This window comes from Pelobates fuscus, chromosome 1 (assembly GCF_036172605.1).
Source record: "Pelobates fuscus isolate aPelFus1 chromosome 1, aPelFus1.pri, whole genome shotgun sequence".
NCBI lineage: Eukaryota > Metazoa > Chordata > Amphibia > Anura > Pelobatidae > Pelobates > Pelobates fuscus.
The window spans coordinates 218,846,826-218,869,241 of NC_086317.1; the positions used below are offsets into that span (position 1 = coordinate 218,846,826).

General features: G+C 38.2%; 1 protein-coding gene across 3 annotated transcripts in view; it reads left to right on the forward strand.

Moving 5' to 3' along the window:
- The window catches only part of ZMYM4 (zinc finger MYM-type containing 4), a 93,639-nt gene that overhangs the window by 40,867 nt on the left and 30,356 nt on the right, over window positions 1-22,416 (forward strand). For all 3 annotated transcript variants that reach the window (XM_063454805.1, XM_063454796.1, XM_063454813.1), the window contains 12 exons: window positions 1,303-1,788; window positions 4,204-4,265; window positions 4,736-4,906; window positions 5,833-5,911; window positions 8,186-8,450; window positions 10,315-10,489; window positions 11,851-12,063; window positions 13,746-13,896; window positions 15,353-15,468; window positions 16,511-16,846; window positions 18,323-18,473; window positions 18,821-18,993. In XM_063454805.1, coding sequence (XP_063310875.1) covers window positions 1,311-1,788; window positions 4,204-4,265; window positions 4,736-4,906; window positions 5,833-5,911; window positions 8,186-8,450; window positions 10,315-10,489; window positions 11,851-12,063; window positions 13,746-13,896; window positions 15,353-15,468; window positions 16,511-16,846; window positions 18,323-18,473; window positions 18,821-18,993 — 2,370 coding nt within the window. In that variant the 5' untranslated portion in view covers window positions 1,303-1,310. The remainder of the gene's footprint in view (window positions 1-1,302; window positions 1,789-4,203; window positions 4,266-4,735; window positions 4,907-5,832; window positions 5,912-8,185; window positions 8,451-10,314; window positions 10,490-11,850; window positions 12,064-13,745; window positions 13,897-15,352; window positions 15,469-16,510; window positions 16,847-18,322; window positions 18,474-18,820; window positions 18,994-22,416) is intronic.

Consider the following 22,416-nt stretch of genomic DNA (forward strand, 5'->3'; position numbering starts at 1 on the left):
ATTATAAACACATCCGCACACTGTAGAGGTTAGGGTACATGGAGAGGTCTTTTAAGAGGAAAATGCATGTTTCCTAATTAGTATATATTCAGAAAACCATGAAATTTTGTTTGAGGTGGAAATGATAAACAAAAAAATCTCCTGCAGTAATTTCATTATTCTATCTTTTCCTTTTTTATATATATAATTTTTTCTATAGTACGAAGAGAAAGACATTGTTGGGAAATGCTCTGAACATAAACAAATGATTGTACCTCAAATGATTCAAACACACCACCATGTTATATTTACCATATTCTCTGAAAGTGTTGACTTAATACTGATATTAGATCCATATCCATTAGGTGTGAAATGCCCATTACAGTGCAACCATCTTTTCTGGTGATATTACGTAGTTGAAAAATCACCTGTAACTTAACTTTTTGCACGCAATGCATCTTTTTATACTTTAATATGTTTAATAAAGATTTAGTAATCAGCATCATAATCCAATCCTGGTAAATATGGACACACAATTTTTTGGAAAAGAGACTCTATGCTCTTGCTATCCTGTCAGGTGGGGGTGGGGGGGACACAGCACTACAGGCAAACCTAACTTGGAATGTAAGCACAGCAGCAAATATTGGCAATCCTTGGCATGGCCTGATGTGTGGCTATGCTAAATTCAGAGCTTCCATTGACTTATAATATGCTAAAAAATGGAACATAGCAAAGACCACTTTCCCATCTCCCAGTCACATCTACAGAGCTTCCTGACCTACAACTGAGCACACTAAAGTTTAAGGGGACCAATGAAGTTGTCAGAGAGTTGAATGATTGAGTGCACTTGTGTATTATATGTGCAAATGACACCAGATTTCCAAAAAACACAGGTCCATGTTTGCATAAATATTCACTTGCGAGATCCTATGAGAAAATACCAAGTGCAACTAATGAAGTATAGCATGTTGTTGGTTGATTAAATTTATACGATATTTATCATTATGTAAACTATATAAAGCTTTATTCTAGAATGTACATTTTCCATATCTGGAGGAAATTTAGTTTGAGTAAATCTTATTTACACTCCGAATTACGGACACTTCAAATCAAAATGTTGAACTTTAATGTTAGATTGTTAATCTCGATCTTGTATTCTTCAGTTTTTCTTCTATTCAACTATATATGAATATTATCGCCACACATGCATATGGCTATCTCAATGATATAGGTTGTTTTATGTTTATAAACCAGTCCCTTTACACTAATTTCCTCAGTAAAACCCTAATTTTTTTTTTTTTTTATAAACTCTATTTATTTTAGATGGAAGAATGGATGCAGACAGTAATCCTAGTCGAAGACCTTTGATAAGAGGAATCCCTTACAAGCTGCAAAGTCCAAAGGTGCCAGAAGAATCTCTTCTAGATGAAAACTATTTTATGAACTCAGAGGTTCTGGCAGGAATTCCTGTTGTTGGAAACGAAGATGAGCATAATTACTTGTTGAAGGGCACCACTTCCTCAGCACTGCACTCCCAGCGGAGCATGGAAGAGGAGAGGACACGCACTGAACACAGCATAGAAGGAGAGAGAGAAACTAACATCAGCAACTTTAGGCTGACCGATATTCTCCCCCAACTGAGCAAGGACTCCATGATTCAAACAATCAGAAAGGACTTTAACCTGGCGAGGGAGCGTGAAATTCAGGAGTCTTACTTACCCAAGGAGCAGGTGCGGGAAGGAGTTTTCCAGGACAATTACTCCAGAGAAACAGAGTCAAGATTAAAAGGGAGCTTTGGGACCAAGACCGGTAAGGGCATTGGATAGGTTTTTGTTGTGTGGCAAAGACTCCATTCTTCAATGGGAGAATCAAATATTGGGACAGTTGCCATTCAGACACACGTAAATTGTGTGTGTGCTTGTTTTACAAGGATGCAAGTGCGTCATATGAGTTGGTAGAGAGGTTTTTTTGTTTTTTTTTGTGTTCTACACTAGAAGGAGAATAATCTAGGAGTATGCAAGTAGTCAAACCATATGTTGATGCTGTGGTCTGCCCGGCACCTATTCCATGAAAGCAAGAAACATCTCTACACTGTGCTAGTTCAGTGTGTGCTGGGCTTACCTCATTGGGTATTACTTCATTTACTGAGAGCACTCCGAAATGAGCTAGCCTTGCATGACAGGGTTTAGCTAAGGATAGCTAACGGAAGCTCTGTGCAGGAGCCTCCAGATCTCATTGGTGGAAGTGATCAGCACCTGGCAGACCCCATGTAAGAATGTCAGAAAGCCAAATGGTACAGGGAATGTCTCGATGAGGAACTTCTACACAACTCTCTTACTTAGAGTATGGTTGGAACGTAAACAAAATCATTTGTATGCTAGAAGATTAATTGGAAAGGTAGGATTTTTCGCGGTAAATGCAACAGACATATATTTGCACTGGACACCTTAATTAATATGGAGTTAACCCTCCTCCCTCTCTTCCCCCACACTGCAGAAGCATTTATTTTCTTAAAGTGCCACTATAAGGTGGTCTGGGTGCAGTGGCCCTGTTCTTTCAGTCCTGCTAATGACATTTTGTAGAAACTGCAATATTTTATTGCAGGGCTAAACTCACCTATAGGGTTCCATCAACTTTGCATGATTTGTCTACAATGGACTGAGTGTTTTTTTTTTTTTTTTTCCCCAGCATATTTTTTTACCTATAATTAGCTGCAATTGGTGCGTTCCATAGGATTCACTAAAGGTTCAAGTATAAATAATGTGTATTGTCTATGAAAATGTTTGCTGTATACACTCAAGTTTTACTGTTGACTATTTTAATTTCACCAGTCAGTAACTTACCCTTCATATAACATTTTCATATGACGTAGAAGTGTGCCCCATGTCACTGCTACATTTTCCTTTTCATCATTAGTATGAATACTTCTTACTAATCACCAAAATAAAGCTTGTAAAAAAAAAAAGAACACTAATTGTGTTGCTATATATCTGCAACATTATAAACAGAAAATAGTCAGTGCTAATTTATATAAAAAAAAGGGTACACAAGGCAGCAATCCCAAACAAGGACTCCCTCACGTGTCCTTGATATAAATGAAAAGGGCAAACAAACAGAAGGATGGGACTGCGCCAATAGGCAGTGTAAATAAATTAAAGTCCTAATTGAGGTAGTAATAATGAGACGGAGTCCAATATAATGGAATTTAGGTCCTAGGTTGGTCTATGGAGTTGTAGAGTTCCGCTCCTTACTGGTATAAGGAGGAGGGCGATGAGTGAATATGATAGTAGTACAGGGTGATCCAAGAGGGATCCAAATAAAATAGAAGAGATTATACTCACTTTTCGTAGAGCTGAATCCAGCTCTGGTGTGAATAGCTTGCAGTGGTATGAACCCCGCTTGTGGGATATGTGGTGAGTGTCCTCTTCGGTGCAATAACAGACAGCCACGGGGGGGGGGGGGGAGATAAAATAAAAAACAGTAATGGTGCAGTTCCAAAAGTGGATAACATGTTTTAAATATAGTAGATCCACTCACATTTAGTAGAGCTTATACTAGCTCTAGTGTAGTAGGCATACAGCAGTATGATCCCCACCTCTGGGATATATGGTGAGCGTTCTTAGAGATGATCCTTTAGGATGGTAGCAGGAGCTCAGGGAGAAGATAATAAAACAGCGATAGTGCTCTCAGACCATTTTCTCGAGATGGTGGTGGAGCCAGAGAATAGGTTAAAAAAAAAAAAAGTGGGGTGATTTCTTTCCTCTTTCTAATTTTTACTCCAAACAGGGGAGTGAGAGAGGTGCTATAACTGATCATGCAGTCGGACATTGCAGTATTAGAAATACAAACCTGTATTGCAAACGCGATGTGTTCCTTTTAAAGTTTAAAGTAAAAACCTGTATCCATAGTTCTCTCTCATATTGTTTGTAATGGTTCATTATGTTCATCCCCAGAATGACTCTAAAACCACAAAAGAAACTCCATGTCTAAGCAATATATAAGCGTTCCAGTATGTCTAAAGTGATTTTTTTTTTTTCGGTTTTAGAGAATATATGGTATTCCTTACTATGAGCATTACGATAGAAGTACCATTTTCATCAAACATAGTTTGTGTGACAACATACAAATGGCCACATACATTGTTCATGGAATCCGCACATATGTTTATACTGTATGTTTTAGTCATGTGAAAAAATAAGAATTTTTTTTTTTTTTTCTGTCTAGGTCAAATGGAGGATTCACCGCGGTCACAGTTGGTGGCGCAGGCCCCTGATAGCAGTTTCAGGGTAAGTAAAATTGTGTTTTTTGTGTGATTTATGTGATTTATATTCTGCATTTAAAAAAACACCAATCTCTGCGATTGCATGTCCCAAATGTTGATATTGTGTGAATACTAACCTGGGAAACGATTATAATTTAAAATCCACAATTATTTCTATTGATGGATTTGTTATTGTTAATGTTCACAAAATAGTATCAAACACTTTGTGGGAAGTCATAACTCATATTTCCCATTTATTCTTGGTTCATCTCTCTATATAAACTGGTCTAACTGTATCAGCCTTTTAATACTAAAATAAATGTTAGAACAAAATAGTCACAAAGTGCACAATTGTTTGCTTTCATAACAGAACAAAATGGATTTCTCAAAGCAAGTTGAAAATGGAAACAGAAAGTAATAATCATACCTTTCTATTAGTGATGCATTCCATACTAAGTAGTGACCACCTCATCCTCTATCTTTTATTTGTTCCAGGAGTCTGGTTATGCTTACAGCAGCAAGTCACCAATGGGGGAGAGCCTTGGTAACTCTTATAATTCTGGTGTCCGGATAAAGGAGGAACCAATGGATGAAGATTATGACAGAGCTTTAGCGCCTCCTCCTAGCTTTGTGGATAAAATTAAGGATGAGCCAGATAACACAGAGGTAAATGTTTGTTGAATGAACAAACACGTTTGCATGCTGGGATATTGTTGTGGTGCTGAAATGTCAAATGTTTTATTTTGCTACACATGGTCATGTGTTTTACTCAGTCACAATACGAACTTAAAATAGCGCATACATTTCTCTCCCTCCCAATTTCATTCTCTGTTGCACATATAAAATGATAAACTTAGTCTTGCTTTGACAGCACTAAATTAATAATTCTATCTTTTTCACAACTGTGCTTTTGGCATACTGCATAGTAAATTAACAAAAATATATTCAAAAACACAGTTTATTGGAAATAAAGACAAATTAAGTTCCCATCAAATCTTTTGCCTTTAAAGCTTGTGTAATAATCTCTCAAACCAGGAAGTTTCTAGGGCATGCATGCCAACTAAACTTTCTATAGCTCTACTGAGCTTCTGCCTTTAGCAGTAGTTTAGGAGCACAGTTGAAGGTTGTAGGACTTGTTGGTTTGTTGCTTTCTACTTTAGTATTCATGAAATTGAGTATTGAATTAAAAAAAAAAAAAATCCTGCAGGTTTGGAAGCTCAGCGAAAATGCACTTATTTAAAAAAAAAAAAAAGAGTCCATAACAAACATGAGCTGAAGGAGATAGATCCTAGTCTACAATTTTGAAATCTTCAATAAATGCAAAAAATATGGTAATTGCATTGTTGGTAAGCATTACTGAGATACCCTAATGTGTTTTGGTTTTCTGGATCAAGAGGCTCCCTGTGTGCAGTAATCTATTGTAGCCACTCTGAATTTCCACGAAATGCTGAATACTGTTTGTTTCCTGTATTTGTAGAGAATATAGAAACTTTTTGCCAAGTCTTTGTTTTTTGTCTGTTTTCCACCACTAATAATTCACAGGGAGAAGTATAGGTAAATGGTAAATTGCTATATTTGTTTATACATTACAGGAATATTCCCAGCAGCCAAAAACATCTGATGGGGAGTTGAAAATCAGTGCAGTGTTTTCTGTCAGCGGTAGCCCCCTGGGTGAGTACTGGCTACATGTTTCTTTCTCTGTGTGTGTGATTTATTTGAAAACATTTGGAGTTCTAATGTCATGATACTACCAGGCCAGGCATGCAGAATAGGAATAGAGAATGCAAATATATGTTACCAGTCCTTTGTGTTGGCCGGGCTTAACACAGAGACAGGTTGAAATAACCTGATTAACACCCGAAGGAATAGTCTATGAACAAGCCGGGGTAGGATATCTAAGAAAGGCACAGAAATTAGTTAACAAGCCAGAGTCAAGGAATAAGGGAATGGCGAATGGTCAAGGAACTGGTCGGAGTAAAAAATACCAAGAATCAGAATGCACTTTTGGAGCACCACAAGGGAAAACCACGAAAGAACACAGTATAACTTGCAGAATGGGATTACATATCCATAGAGAGCGTCTGATAAGTAGGCCTAATTTCCATGCTTCAAAATTCACTTCAGAAAGTCCAGTCATGAAATATAGCGACCAGCATCCAAAGTGTGCTGGAGTGCATGGCAAATGGATGCATTGGAGAGGGTGCCCGAACAGGTACCATTACATCTCCTTAGCTAAGAATGACTTTACCTGATCATTACATTTTGCTACAGGTTCATTTATATAATTAAATTTGTTAGATTTCCATAACTGATAGCACTGGAACAAGATAGATCATAAGACAAGTAGGGGTTTTATTTCTAAGCAGCCTTTCCTAACCATGATTTTGGAAAAGGTAATCTTCTCATGCATATTCACTGTGTGTAGTTATTGAGAGGGTCTAATGGCCTCTTAAATACGCTTAATTTGCACTCTTGCAAGATGCGAGAGCTCTTTAGTGATTGACCCCCTAGTAAATGTAAACGGGACCTGAAGATAAATTCCAGTAAGAAGACAATGTAAACCAGAGAGTGAGAATTTTAAGTTAGTATCTCTTTAGTGTCCATTGCTGCTGCAGTACAAACTGACCTTTTACCTCAAGTTACAGTACTGCTTTACTATACATAACAATATAAAATTTCCTAGAGTTTTTAAGGTTGCTCTACTTCTGTTGTAATAGAAGATGGATCTAATTATTGACATTAACACAAGCTGTTTTATAATGATGTGAACTTATTATTTAATGGGTTCCTTCAAAAGTGTTACATTGATGGTAGGGTAACACAGGTTAAACAGTTGTCATGAGACTAGAAACACAAAGTTTCTAACGCTCTTTGATACATTTCTAAACAGTAGGAAAAAAATAATTAAAGGGACACTATAGTCAACAACTTTAGCTTAATGAAGCAGTTTTGGTGTATAGAACATGCCCCTGCAGCTTCACTGCTCAATCCTCTGCCATTTAGGAGTTAAATCCCTTTGTTTATGAACCCTAGTCACACCTCCCTGCATGTGACTTGCACAGCCTTCCATAAACACTTCCTGTATAGAGAGCCCTATTTAGGCTTTCTTTATTGCAAGTTCTGTTTAATGAAGATTTTCTTATCTCCTGCTATGTTAATAGCTTGCTAGACCCTGCAAGAGCCTCCTGTATGTGATTAAAGTTCAATTTAGAGATTGAGATACAATTATTTAAGGTAAATTACATCTGTTTGAAAGTGAAACCAGTTTTTTTTTTTTCATGCAGGCTCTGTCAATCATAGCCAGGGGAGGTGTGGCAAGGGCTGCATAAACAGAAACAACGTGATATAACTCCTAAATGACAGTGAATTGAGCAGTGAAATTGCAGGGTAATGATCTATACACTAAAACTGCTTTATTTAGCTAAAGTAATTTAGGTGACTATAGTGTTCCTTTAATGGAAGTGTGGTAAATGGGACAATAGTATATGTAAGTGTGGCATATGGGACACTCTAAGCACCAAAACAACTTTAGCTTAACAAAGCTGTTTTACTGTATAAATCATTCCTCTGAGATTTTGCTGCTCAATTCTCTGCTATTTAGGAGTTTCATCACTTTTGTTTCTGTTTATGCATGCCTAGATATACCTCCCCTGGCTGTGACTCACACAACCTACATGAAAAGAAATGGTTCAATTTTCAATCAGATGTTACTGAACAGTGTGTTTTCTTTAGAAGTTATCTCCTACTTTGTTCATTGAACATTAATCAAACCGATGACTCATTCAGGTTATTAACAGAGCAGCAGATAATAAATTCTAAATTAAACAGACTCTGCAATAAGAACAAGTTTTAACTTTAGATTAATATATATTATTTATTTATTTGTATTTTAGATCATGACTTATTTGCATTATAAAATGTTAACCTGCTTCTTTTCTTCCTTAGCCCCACAACTCTCCAGCGGCTTGCAAGCACCAATCAGCTCTCCAGCAGCCACAAAGTCCCTCCCTGCAGTCCCTGCTGTCCCCACAACAGCTGTCAGAGTATCTTGTTCAGGCTGTAAAAAGACTTTGCAGAAAGGACAGACCGCATACCAGCGGAAAGGGTCTACACAACTATTCTGTTCCACCCTCTGCCTTACTGGCTACACCGTGCCTCCGCCAAGACCCATTCAGCCACCTGCGCGGAGGACCTGCTCAAGTTGCTCAATGTAATAGTGATTTTTAGTTTTTGTCATATATTGGTTTCATTAAGCTCCTCACTTTTATTATGGCAGATTTTCATTTTGTCTTTGGAAAAATGATGGCACACATTCCAATAACAATCATTTTAATAATTATTAATTGTAAATTGGTCAAGTAATCAGCCCCTCGGCACAAATACATTAGTGCTTTGTTATATTGTCACTGATGAGATTTTGCATGTGCACTTCTCCCTCATGTATGTAAATGTCTTTGTCAGGTGATTGTAACAAAGGTTCAGCATGTCAGATTATGCCTGGAAACCAATTGCATTCACAGTTGTAAGCTGTCAACCGTTTTAAAAATGTTTTTCAAAAAAAAACAAGACTGTGCGTGGCATCATGAGCTTGGACTTTGTCGCGTGAATAATGTAGAAACTACACCCTGCATTTTTGGTACAGATGATACAAATCTGACTGGTTTAGCAAAAAACAGGGAGACCGTGCCCATAGCTTCATGGCACTACAATAAGAAATCCTAGTTCTGGTTGTTCATGTCCCTTTAAAATTGTAGGTATACGATTGCAGAATTGTATACATTATGTATTAAATTATAGGGACAATACAGTCACCGGAATAAATACAACTTAATGATGTTTTGTTTTAAGGATTACATCTTAACCCCTTCAGGACGGAGTCAATAGTACACGTTCTGATCAAAACAAAATGTAAATTAAACCTGGAATTTGCGCTATATGTCTGTTCAACCGTAATTCACCTCTTTCATATTAAGTGCACCCACACTTATTATATATTGTTTTGTTCAGGAGAAAGGGGGCTTTAATTACTCATGAACTATTTATATATGAAACATAATTTATTGTGAATAAAAAAAAATTGTAGTTCCGCCTGACATTTTAACTGTAAATGTCATACTGTTATCTTTTACTGCAATAAAATGCACATCTTTGTATTCAGCAAAGTCTCATGAGTACAACAGTACCCCCCATTAACATATTTTACGATGTTGTGGAAAGTTACAGGGTCAAATATAGCACATTCCATTTTTCATTTTTTTTTTTTTACATTAAAATTTGACAGATTAGTAATGTTACCTTTGAGACCGTGTGGTAGCCCAGGAATGAGAATTACCCCCATGATTGCATACCATTTGCAAAAGTACACAACCCAAGTTATTGCAAGTGGGGTATGTCCAGTCTTCTTCTTCTTCTTTTTTTTTTTCGAGTCCTGTCTCGTTTGGCAGTGTGTGCGCTGGGGGTACTGAGGTAGTGTGTAGTTGTGTAGGGGGGGAGGAGTTCCTGGGTGTCTTCCCTCCACCTTCCCGTTTAGGCGCGGTGTTGTCTTTTGTGTCTTGCGGAGGTGGGGATAAAACGGTTTGTCTGTCCGGGTATTGTTGGACCCGTTATAGGTTTGGCCTGGTCATTATAGTTGGCTTTTGTCTGGATCAGGGTTAGGGGTTTGTCAGAGGTGCATCATGGTGATGGGTCCGTGTGGTGGGGTGCGACTTGTTAATTGCAAGAATGCATACATTTTTTTTTTGTTTTTTTTTTGTCAATCTTTGTTTTTTATTGAGGCATATAGTAAAACAATACAGAAAGTAAGAATGCATAAATTAAAACCATTGACCTGGAAGAAAGTATTTAGCATCTGGCATTTTGGTTACGTTAACCCAATTTGCAAACTTGTTACATTATTACATAATTTTTGTTTTGTCCAATATTGTGAAACTTAACCTTTTGCCTCATCATGGTCACGCTGAATTGTTCACTTTTTTTATCTGTATAATTTGTGGGGTTAGTAGCCCTGTTTGTGACTTAATATCCTATCTTATTTTTGCCGTGCTCACCATTTTCCCAATGGTTGTTTTACCCAGATACATTTCAGATCCCAAGGATGTCATCACAGCCCAGTTTGACAATCCTAGTGGCAGCAAGGATTTTTGCAGCCAGTCCTGCCTTTCAGCTTATGAACTCAAACGGAAACCTATTGTTACCATCCATACAAATAGCATTTCCACAAGGTGCAGTGTGTGTCTGAAGAATGCGGTGGTAAGTGGATACGCTTTCAAAACAAACTTGAAGATGCTAACAATACAGATCTTCACAAATCTTTCTAAAATCTTGAATTAAGGCCAAATGTTCAGAGCCATTTTTTTTAGGACAGTTGAGGGCACCTATTGTGTGAAGTACAATCTATAATATTCATAAACTTTTATATATTTATTTCAAATGTTTATTATTTTTAAGTAATAATAATAAAAATAACAATTAGAAAATGTTTATGTCAATGTTGTTAGTCCATAATGTATAAACAGTATTGTATAAGGATATTGGCACAATAAAATAGATCTTTGTATGGATACATTCTCAATACTATAGTTAACATTAAAATCATAACTGAAAAAAAAAAAACAGAATAGAAAAACTGTGGGAAAATGGAATACATTTTACATCCATAGTATGATATGAAATCATTAAATTTGAAAAAATGTGTATGAAGAAATAAAATGGTTTTTAAGTCATATGTATATTTGCATAGGTGTCATATTTTAAGTGACAAGCATGGTAAATAAGTGGTAAGATGATTTTTCCATTTACTTAGGTCTCTCATAAGAAATCTTAAAATATCTGTGTGTGTTTGCAATGAATTTTGTGTGCACTTATGCACAGTAGACTTGTGCAAGAAATCGTTTTGGCGGGTTCGTCTAAAGCAAACTCCTTTCTGTCCACACCTGAGTAAATCAATCTAATCTAGACTTACCCGTAGAGTGTTATTCAATGAATAAGACTCAAGAGGTAGATCCTGAGCAACTTAGAATGTTGATTTAAAAAGTTGCTTTGGGCTAACTACATGAAACTAAGTGTTACACAAGTTTAATGCTTAGTATGAACAAACACCCCACTTCATGTTTATATGTTAATAAGGATTAGACTGGATATTGGCCAGCCATAACAAGGATAACCAGTGCCCCAACAGACTAGAATGCACAGATGAAAAAAGTCCCCCTGCCCTCCCCCAAAAATATAAGTATAAGATTTTACAAAGAGAACATAAGCTATGCTTGTGAAGGTTCCTACCAGAGGAGAATGAGAAGTGTTGTTTGCAATGAATGGAACAACACCAACACTACTAGCTAAAATTGCACTAGAGCATGCATAGCAACTGATGTCTATGTGACCAACAGGGTGACTATTCTAGTTGCCATATCACACTTGGATTCTGGATTTGTGAAGTCTTGACGTCAATTGACAGTATTCTGTTTTTACTAAACTTCTTTTTGATGCAGGAAATCATTGTACCTCCATGTTTCTGTACTTATTCTCTTCTTTGCCGTTCATGTTGACCTACACACATATATATAATAATTTTTTTTATTTTATTTTTTAACTACTCTCTTTTTGCTCTGTAGATCCGACATGAGGTGAACTACCAGAATGTGGTCCATAAGCTTTGTAGTGATACCTGTTTTTCTAAATTCCGATCTGCTAATAACTTAACTATGAACTGCTGTGAAAATTGTGGAGGATACTGCTATAGTGGCTCAGGTCAATGCCACCTCTTGAACATTGATGGACAATGCAAGAAGTTCTGCAGTTCTACATGTGTCACTGGTTTCAAACAGGTAAACCCCAGTAATCTTCTTTGCACATATGTGATTCCAAGTAATTGAATAGCAGTATTGAACTATGAAGAGTTAATTAAGCATGGATACAAACATTATATACATTTTGCTTATTTTTGGTAACACAAATTACATGTATTTGCAAGCTTTTTGGTTATTCTTTTTGTCTAAGTATTTGCCAGGTGACCTATTTAATAGTGCTTATATTTTTTATAATATCCACTGAATTTGTGTGTTTTGTGAGCCTGTGGCTTGGATGTATGCATCCAATCCGATATCACATTAACTCGGCATTTTAGACGGCAGCAAAAAGAGGTATTCATAGTACATACTGCAGGAACAGGCTAAACCTCTTCAAATAACTTTGCTAACCATTTTCATTTTCTCTTTAACCCCTGTTGTCTGTCCTGCTTATTGAAAAATATTACTAATGGACAGACAAATCCTGACTCCTTAATATTATGTAATCTTATGTTTTGTGGATCCAGGACATACTTGAAAACGAGCAAAATCTCAATTTATCTTTCCTGGTAAAATATTTTATAAATAATATAAGACTTGTTGATTGACAAATAATAGACAAAATCAAACAGTTACATTAAAGGGACACTATAGTCACCAGAGAAACTACATATTGTAGTACAATACATAGGTATTTTCATGTAAACACTGCTATTTCAGAGAAAAGGCAGTGTTTACATTACAGCCAAGGAACACTTCTAGTGGCCACTCCTCGGATGACCACTGGAAGTGCTTCCTGGATCAGTGCTGCACAGCACTCGATTCAATACATCTCTTTGAGGAGTTTCTGATTGGCCAGGGTTAGTGTTTTGCTCTGCCCCCAGCCCGCCTCCTTGGCTGAGATCGTCAATTCTAATTGTCAGCCAAAGAAGCGTTTTGATGGTGGAGCCAGCACCGGTGAAGCCAACTAAGGTGGACCCGTGCGGCTCTGCAAATAAGGTGAGTTTTTACTAGCTTCAGAGGGGCACGGGGGGGATATACAGCTTAACACTAGAGGGTCAGGAATATGTGTGCTTTTTTGTTTTTTTTATTGCTTAAAGGATCAATACAGGGTCAGGAACACAAACTCGGTTAATTAGACTGTCCTCTTTCCTGATAGCCGAGTGAATGACCAGCTTACTGAAATTCAATTGAAGAAAGAAACCAAAAATATAGCTTCACAGGATATATTCCATCACTGCTTCTTTCTTAAAATTAATTATTTTATTCATCTAATGTAGTTAAAGCGGCACTGTCATGCTTCCTTTCTGCTCCGGTTTTCATTAAAACATAAGACAAAGTAGGGACTATCTCTTATGCATATTTCCTACGCCTGACCAGCGGAGGAGCAAAGTGTGCTCTATTTCCTGTGGTCAGAGAAATTTTCCCACCATTCTCACCTTTCCTCCGTGATCTTGCGATGTTTCCCATCACTATTCCCGAACGTTCTGTCATTTAGGCAGAAGGCCGGGGAAAATACTGGATTTCGTACTAACAGAATGAGAACAGATTGTTCATTCATGTTAGGACGACAATCGGTACTTTTAGGTCAGTTCGAAATTTAATTTGAATGAAATTCCGATCCGTGCTGCGGCTGCATCTTGTCTCTATCATTTATGAAAGGTTTTTTGTTTTTCTTTGCTTTCTAATCAATTTGTTGTCCTTCTTTCGCTTTCCAACAGAAATCCGCTAAGATCACACCCTGTGCCCTGTGCAAAACGTTCCGTTCTTCAGCAGAAATGATAGAGAACACAAACAGCATGGGCCGCACAGAATTATATTGTTCTGTCAACTGCTTGTCTGCCTATAGGGTACAGATGGTCACTTCTTCGGGTAAGGAACATAAAGTTTGACACCATTGAGATTTCTACACAGAGGGTCAATATTTAGCCATGCAATTAAAACTCTAGCTATGTTGTACCATACCTATTATTTGCTATACATATAAAAAAAACTTCTAGGGCAGGCGGAGCCTGACCGCCATGGTGATAGGATGCAAAGCATTGGAGCTTTGTGGCAGAAACTACTAATTAAGCCTTTTGCTGAGCATTATTTCCTGCATCCTATGATATATACTCGCCTGAAATGAAGCTGTACCACGGTGCAGCACGTCAAGCTACCAGTTCAGTCGGATGTGGGGCAGACCTTAGGCCTACCAGAGGTCTATTGTGGTGTGGGGGGTGCTGCCAATCCCTCCGCCTGCTATCTCTGCTTCCGTGACTCTGTGGGTCTTCTCCTACTTTTTCTTCCCCACCGCCGCACACCCAGCGGATGGTAATTATCCCAGCACACATCCCCAGTGCTGCAGTGGAAACCAGCATCTGCAGACAAGCTGATTCCAGGTTCTCTGTCTGTTTCAAAATGGGGTATGCCGTGTGCTGGCCATTCTCCGCAGACATGCTGTCCCCATCTTGAAAGTCCTAGATAGGTTGTTTGAGGATTTCTGGTCCAGGCTCTGCATGGAAGCAACAAGATGTGGATCACTAATACCTACCTTGCCTCATTCCTGCCTGCCAAACTCTCGCCACAAGCGGAAAGCGGTTTCCCACAGAGGGCCACATGTTCGGAGCAGTCCAAGGCTGAACTCATCTGGGAGGTTGGGACACGTTCATCTGTGGTGCATTCGCACTTACGCCAGTCATGCAGCAGAGGATATATCCCTCCTACATGCCGAGCAACTAGCATGTGTGAGCAGAAGACATCTGTGCAGCAGCCTGCAGGACTACAAGCCTTGTCTGGGTCATCCTCATTTGCTCACTGGATAATCTTGCTCCTATGGATCTGTGTTTTGCCCTTTCTGGGCATAGGTAGCACCATTGTGTTGGACTGTGATTTATGCCAAGCAGGCATAGGCTAAAAGGGCAAAGATCACGGTCTACCTGGAGTCCTGTCTCCGCATTCTTCCTTCCTAACATAAAAACTTTGCCAATGGTGTCATTTACCCACTCGCAGGCTTTAGTTTAAGCATGTGTTTAGTTTTATGTTTGTTTTACCCTATACGCTGATCTTTAACATGCTACTTGTTTTCTGTTATTTCGTTATACATGCAACTTCTCTTACTATAATTTTCTAACAAAAAATGGTGCAGTATTTCAGACATAGTTGTGGCATTTTATTTAACATTTTATTTGCAGTGTCCCTGATATTTTGTAAAAAAATTCCAGTTATGTTTAAGATGTTTTAGTAAAGACAAGAGCAGACAGTTTTTTCAGACCTTATATCATAAGAAAATTAGTCGTATCGTTCATTACAACAATCCCTAATCTCTTTCTATTTATTTTTGCTGAAGGTGTACAGGTTCAGTGTAACAGCTGCAAGACTCTGGCTGTGCCCCAGTATCACTTGGCAATGTCTGATGGGAGCATCCGCAATTTTTGCAGTTACAACTGTGTGGTTTCATTCCAGGTGAGACTTCAGTTGAATGAGGAAGTGTACTTAGGTTACGTGGCACCCTGGGGGAAATGTATTCTGGCACCCCTTGCCTCTGAACAATAATAACAAAAAAAATGTCTTCCTCTATTCCACCCCCATTCCAGTATTGCACGCTTATGCTGTCATTCATGTACACTTGCACATTCATATTGCATGTATTTACTCACAGACCCGTACATATACACACTGAATCATACACATACATTATAACATCCATACAGGCACGTAATTAAAACCTTAGCCATGGTGCCTATTGGGGAGCTGCTGGGATCATTCTCTCTACTGATTGCTACCCAGCTCCTTACAGATTAGTACTGATCACTACTGGGCAATTTTGGGAAGCTGGTTGGTGACCAGTCAACATATGAAGCAGCACACCCTTTTCTTATAAAATTGTGTACTCCGTACATCTCCCCGTTTCTAAATTAGCGTTCACATTTAAGTTTGCTGTTTATCAGAATAAATCTGTCTCTCCTTGTAGGTATCACCTCTGCAAAACAGTGCTTTCAAAACCTGGTGTTGGGTGTGCACTAGTCTATGAAAGTGCTGTTTAGTAGACTTGTTAGTGCTATATTATTAACAACCCTTGTGGTGGCTAAAATATGAGATGACATTTGTTTTTGTTTTTCCATATATCTGCTGGAAAGGCAGCTGCAGTTAGAAATTCAGATATTGGTTTTAATGGTCTGTTTCAGTACCAAAACACAGACAATATTTTTAACGTGGAAAAGAATAGTGTGTTTTGAACTTGGTAACGGTATTCATTAGTTTTCATGCTATACATCACTTATTTTAATCTTGCTTGATTGAACTTTTTATGATTGCATCAAATGTGACCTGAACACACATTTCAGATTGTTCTGCTCCATAAAGAAAAAACAGTATGTGTATATATATATATATATATGATACCTTTAAATAAATGACAATGGTATCTAGATATACTTACCTGATCAAGCTCCATGCTTGTCTGGCAAATACTAAAATTATTTGTTTTCCTTCCATCTACTTACAGAACCTCTTCAACAAGCCAACTGGTATGAACGCCTCTGTAGTCCCACTGTCCCAGGGCCAAGTTATCGTGAGTGTATCAGCAGGAGCAACAACTCAAGCTGGGAACACCACTCCATCTGTAGTGTCCGCATCATCCACCTCCTCATCGTCATCTGTTAGCAATTCTGCAGCTGTTGGCTTACAGAGGTTGGCAGCACAATCACAATCCCAGACACCTTCACAACAGCCGCCTCTTCCGCAACAGCAGCAAGGCTCCTTCTCGCGAGCCGCGGTGAAGCTAAGGTGCCAGCATTGCAATCGGCAGTATGCCACCAAACCAGAACTTCTAGATTTCAAGGTATTAAAAAAGCATATTAAGATTTATTTGTCAGGTTAACTCAAAGTGCTTATCAAAAAAAATAAATATTCTTGTCGAATATGTAGTTTGTGTTTATTTTCCCTTCTTAAAGGAACACTCACAACATTAAAATCAACCTTCTGTTTAAAGATTATAAAAGAGCTGATTTTTCTTTTAATTTGCACTTTTATGAATTGGGTTAAGGAGGGCACGCAATTTGGAGTGTAACTTTAGGCAGGTTTGTTTGTGAGGGTTCAATAGCCAGTACTGTAATTTTCAATTTATAATATCCCTGTCCAACTGAGCTCAAGGCCACTAGTCAGGTTTAAATATTATTTTTTCTGATAGTTTAATGTGATGCCAGCTGATTAATACCAAATGTAATTGTGTTATAGCACTATGAAAATAATTTTGTATATCAAGCTCTTGAGAGAGTAGTTGTGTGTGTATAGTATATATTATACAAATACATACGTCTGTCATTTTTCTTTCTTAGTTTTGATTCTGTAAGATACAATATTTAAAATCTATCATCTGATCATAAAAAAAGGACCACAATCGTCAGATAAAAAAATAGGAACCAATGTTCATATTCACATAGGAACCCTTTTCTTCTACTCTAAGACAGTGCTCAAGGTACAAACATTCCAGGTTATGTCAGTATCCCAATGGGAACAACATTTTGAAATATCTAAAACCTTTACTTTATCTGCAATGAGGACTGGGTTGTAGGTTAAATGGACACAATTCTAGAGGTAGTGTATATTTCGTTCAAACGTAAAATACATTCAAAGTGTTCTGTGCTTGTTTTTTCTGTATATCTGTTTGTGTGGGTTTTTTTTTTTCTTTACTTATCCCTATATTTAACAAATATATGTTTATGAGGAGTAAAAAATAAAATAAAGTGTAGAAATTCACATTTTATTATCCTACAGCGCAGTACCTGTGTATTGGCTCCCTGTCATTCCTTGTTACAGTCTTTGTCCTTTGCACTTGGTAGTGAGCATAGAGAACGCACACAGAGAAGTATAAAAACCGGTCTAATATTCCAAAAGTAGGAACGACACCATGGAAACCAGAAAAACAAGCAGTTAACCACTAGTAGCTGGACCGCTTTTACTTCTTTAGAACACTTTTTTATACTTCTCGTTTTTCATTTCCAATCTTAGCAGTTTCCACTATCATAATGCATAGTTGGTTACTTATAATGTAGTTCCCTTGTGAGCAATACCTAGAAGACTGTTGGGGTCCTTATTTTGTTCTTTCTTTCTTTCTTTCTTTAACTACTGTTAATTTTGAAAATGTTTTGATTAACTTTCTGCATGTGGCTTGAAATGGTTTCTTTTCTTTTTTTTAGCTTGATTAGTCCCAGCTAACATTTTAATTGTGTAATAGCATTTACTATAATTGTTTTGTTTAGGTTTGAATGTTTTGTATTTTGAAAAGAATATGAAGAAACATCTTATTTTTATGCAGGGTAAAATGTACCAGTTTTGTGGAAAAACTTGCTGTGATGAGTACAAGAAAATCAACATGGTTTTGGCGATGTGCGAGTACTGCAAGATAGACAAGATTGTTAAGGAGTCTGTTCGCATCTCTGGTTTAGACAAGATGTTTTGCAGTGAAGGTAAGCTCAGCACATATATGCATAGCTTTTAACCAGAGCCATGATGCTCTGCAGAATATAATGTACAACACAACTGAATATTATTGGGTATCTTTGTATGATTAAAAACTTCTTTGTGCTGGGCTGGGGATAAGCAATATGAATCTAAGAAATCTATTAATTTTAGTCTATTAACAAATCTTTTAATTTTAGTGTCTACACACAAGCAATATATCAGTTTTCTCTAAAGTGAGCGCTTTCTATTTTTGTTAAGACCACTGAAAAATACCACATTGCAAATCTCATGTTGCTGTTTAAAAAAATGCATATTTTTCATTGTCATCTGCTATTTTGTGACTTCTCTATAGGTTGCAAGCTTCTTTACAAGCATGACCTGGCAAAGAAGTGGGGGAACCACTGTAAAATGTGCAGTTACTGCTACCAAACCTCTCCTAAGCTGGTTCGGAATCATTTTGGGGGAAGGTTAGAGGAATTCTGTGGGGAGGAATGCATGTCCAAATTCACAGTTTTGTTCTACCAGGTAAATTTTTTAAATATAGAAATATCATTGGCTTGTTAATTTTTATTCTTTTTTTGCCCCTTGTTTTCCAGTTAGGCAAACGATTACATTTTGCTAATAAGACATATTCTCTTAAATATTACTAGCACTAAATAAACTCAGACCAGATCTTAATGTATCAAAGGTTAGGTACCCTGCACTTAGTCAAGGTGTAGTAAACTGTTATTGTTGCACTGCGTCTTCCATGTTTCTGAACTAGTTTGCGTTTTGTTTTTAGTTTATTTATTTTTTATTCACGGTGCTAGCTAGCCAACGATAAAGTCCTTTCAAGAATGTCTTTAGAGATGAAGTAAACAATTGCATACCCATTACATTGTTTATATCGTGTGCTGAATGTCAAATGCCTGTGAAACATTCAACAATATGTTTGTCGAGACTGTTAGGGCTAGTTGCAATTCTATTAGCTGTGCTTGTTATGTTTGACATTTAAAGGGTCACTGTAGGCACCCAGACCACTTCATCTAATTAACCCCTTAAGGACACATGACGTGTGACATGTCATGATTCCCTTTTATTCCAGAAGTTTGGTACTTAAGGGGTTAAAGTAGTCTGGGTGCTATGACCCTAATGCACTTCGTGCTGCAATGTAAAACATTGCAGTTCCTCTACCTCAGCCCTCTGTGTAGACAGCCACTAGAGGGCTTCCGGAATCCAAACAGACTTTTGGTCCATTATCTAACGCTGGGCATCCTCCAGCGTCAGATTTTCCCCATAAGAAAGCATTGAATAAGGAAGGGAAGGGCCTATGCGTGCGCGACCATTACCGTGCATGCGCATTAGGTCTCTCTCCCCACCACCCCCCCCCCCCCCCCCCCCGGCTGAAAAGGTTTTTTTTTAGAACGTCTACTAGAATATTGCCACTTTACCAAATTGCATCTCTGGGAAACAAAGCGGTATGTCTCTAATTTTACCCTGTTAGTCACCCAAAAAACTTTGGAAAGGTGTACCAGTGGGGGGAAGTTGTACTCCGGAGATGCAACAGAATACAAATCTGGTATCTCCAGTGGTAGTACATTTTTTTTTTTTTTTGACGGCAAATAAGTACCTTTCGGCCCATCTAGTCTGCCCAATTTTCTAAATACTTTCATTAGTCCCTGGCCCTTATCTTATAGTTAGGATAGCCTTATGCCTATCCCACGCATACCCAAATTCCTTTACTGTGTTAACCTCTACCACTTCAGCGGGAAGGCTATTCCATGCATCCTCTACCCTCTCAGTAAAGTAATACTTCCTGGTATTTTTCCCCCCCCTCTAATTTAAGACTGTCTTGTTGTGGTAGTTTTTCTTCTTTTAAATATAGTCTCCTCCTTTACTGTGTTGATTCCCTTTATGTATTTAAATGTTTCTATCATGTAAGCTCATTGAGCAGGGCCCTCCACCTCTCTGTTCCTGTACGTCCAATTGTCTGGTTAAAATTACATGTCTGTTAGTCCACCCATTGTACAGCGCTACGGAATATGATGGCGCTATATAGATAATACAATAATAATATACCCCCTGTCTCGTCTTTCCTCCAAGCTATATGTGTTAAGATCCTTTAACCTTTCCTTGTAAGTTTTATCCTGTTTAGTAGCTCTTCTCTGAACTCTCTAAAGTATCAATATCCTTCTGGAGATACAGTCTCACCAGTGTTCTGTCCAATGCCATGAGCACTTCCCTCTTTCTACTGCTAATACGTCTCCCTATACAACCAAGCATTCTGCTAGCATTTCCTGCTGCGCTATTACATTGTCTGCCTACCTTTAAGTCATCAGAAATAATCACCCCTAAATCCCTTTCCTCAGATGTTGAGGTTAGGACTCTATCAAATATTCTGTACTCTGCCCTTGGGTTTTTATGTCCAAGATGCATTATCTTGCACTTATCCACATTAAATGTCAGTTGCCACAACTCTGACCATTTTTCTAGTTTACCTAAATCACTTGCCCTTTGGCTTATCCCTCCTGGAACATCAACCCTGTAACATATCTTAGTATCATCCGCAAAAAGACACACCTTACCATCAAGACCTTCTGCAATATCACTAAGAAAAATATTAAATTCCAAGTACATGCAAAAATTGGGAAATTTTCCATTTAAAATTCAATATATAGGTAGGAACAAATGACCTCTAAATTTAGCAGAAACTAGGAATGAGGCAACCAACTAAAGACTCAAAATTCCTCATATGATGATGTCCGAATGTCTTTTATTGCAAATGGTATGCTGTGATATAGGTAAAGTGTATGTCGGGACTCCAATTTTCTCCTAAAAGTGAAATGGGACTAGTTAATCCATCAGTGGAAATTAGGGGTTCTATTTGCACAAACAAACATTTGTGTAGCATTTTTTTATTCTGTTTGTAGTTATATGAAAAAATATATAGAATTCGTGTGTAGTGGCGCTTAGAAAGGGTACAATAGTATAGAGCTGCTACCACCTAAAGTGCCGTCCTCTCACAGCTTGGCACTCACAAGTACAATATGGTGAAGTTACTGAGTATTATACACGACAAACCCAGTGTAAGGTGGAGCGCTATGGAATGAATTAACTTACCCCCCCTGGGGTTTTCAGTATAGCCTAAGGGGGGGGAGAGGTACAATAGTGCAGACTATTAAGTACAATCTGAGTGAAATAACCAAATAGTGGTTCACTCACATGGGTCTGAGCCTAAACTGGACAGGCTCAGATCTCTCAAGCAGACGTGTCCTTAAGGAGACACGGACCCTTCAGAGGTTGATTTTCTAAACTTTCTTTCTGTGGAGTACAGTAAAAAACCGAGATCTGGTGCAATATATTTCGGGTACCAGTGTGTGCAGATAGATAAAATATAACTGCTCACCTTTCATAGAGCCTCAGACTTGGCTCTAAGTATTTCAGCAAATGTGTCTATAAGGGGACACATACCCTTCTTTTGTTGGAGCGGGAACTGCAGATGTAGACTAAATCAGAAGCTCAGGTGGACAGATAATGAATAGTGAAAATATATTTATTGGTAAAAATAATTATGTGTATAACACTATAAAAACAATAAAAATGGGGGCGGGGCCTGACCGCCATGCTAGCCGGTCGCATGCCACAGCAGCTCCAGCAACTTTTGAAGCATTAATCTATAACAAGAAACTTTTGCCCTACCCGACGACCTACAGAGGTGGGCCGGCACATGGGGAGACTCTGGAACCGGGGAGAGGCTTGCGACTAACGTTTTAGTCCCCCGGAGAGACACGCACTGCTCCTTCTGGATGAGGCCTACTCAGGCGGTGAGCGAGACGGACGGCCGCCGCCCGCTATCCTGCCCGATGCTGTCTGGCCAGACTCCCTTAGCTGAGCGGACCGGGCCCTGTTCCCCCCCCTCTGGGCCGGCGGGGGTGATCCCGGCCCGCACCCTATACGCTCTGCAGCCTC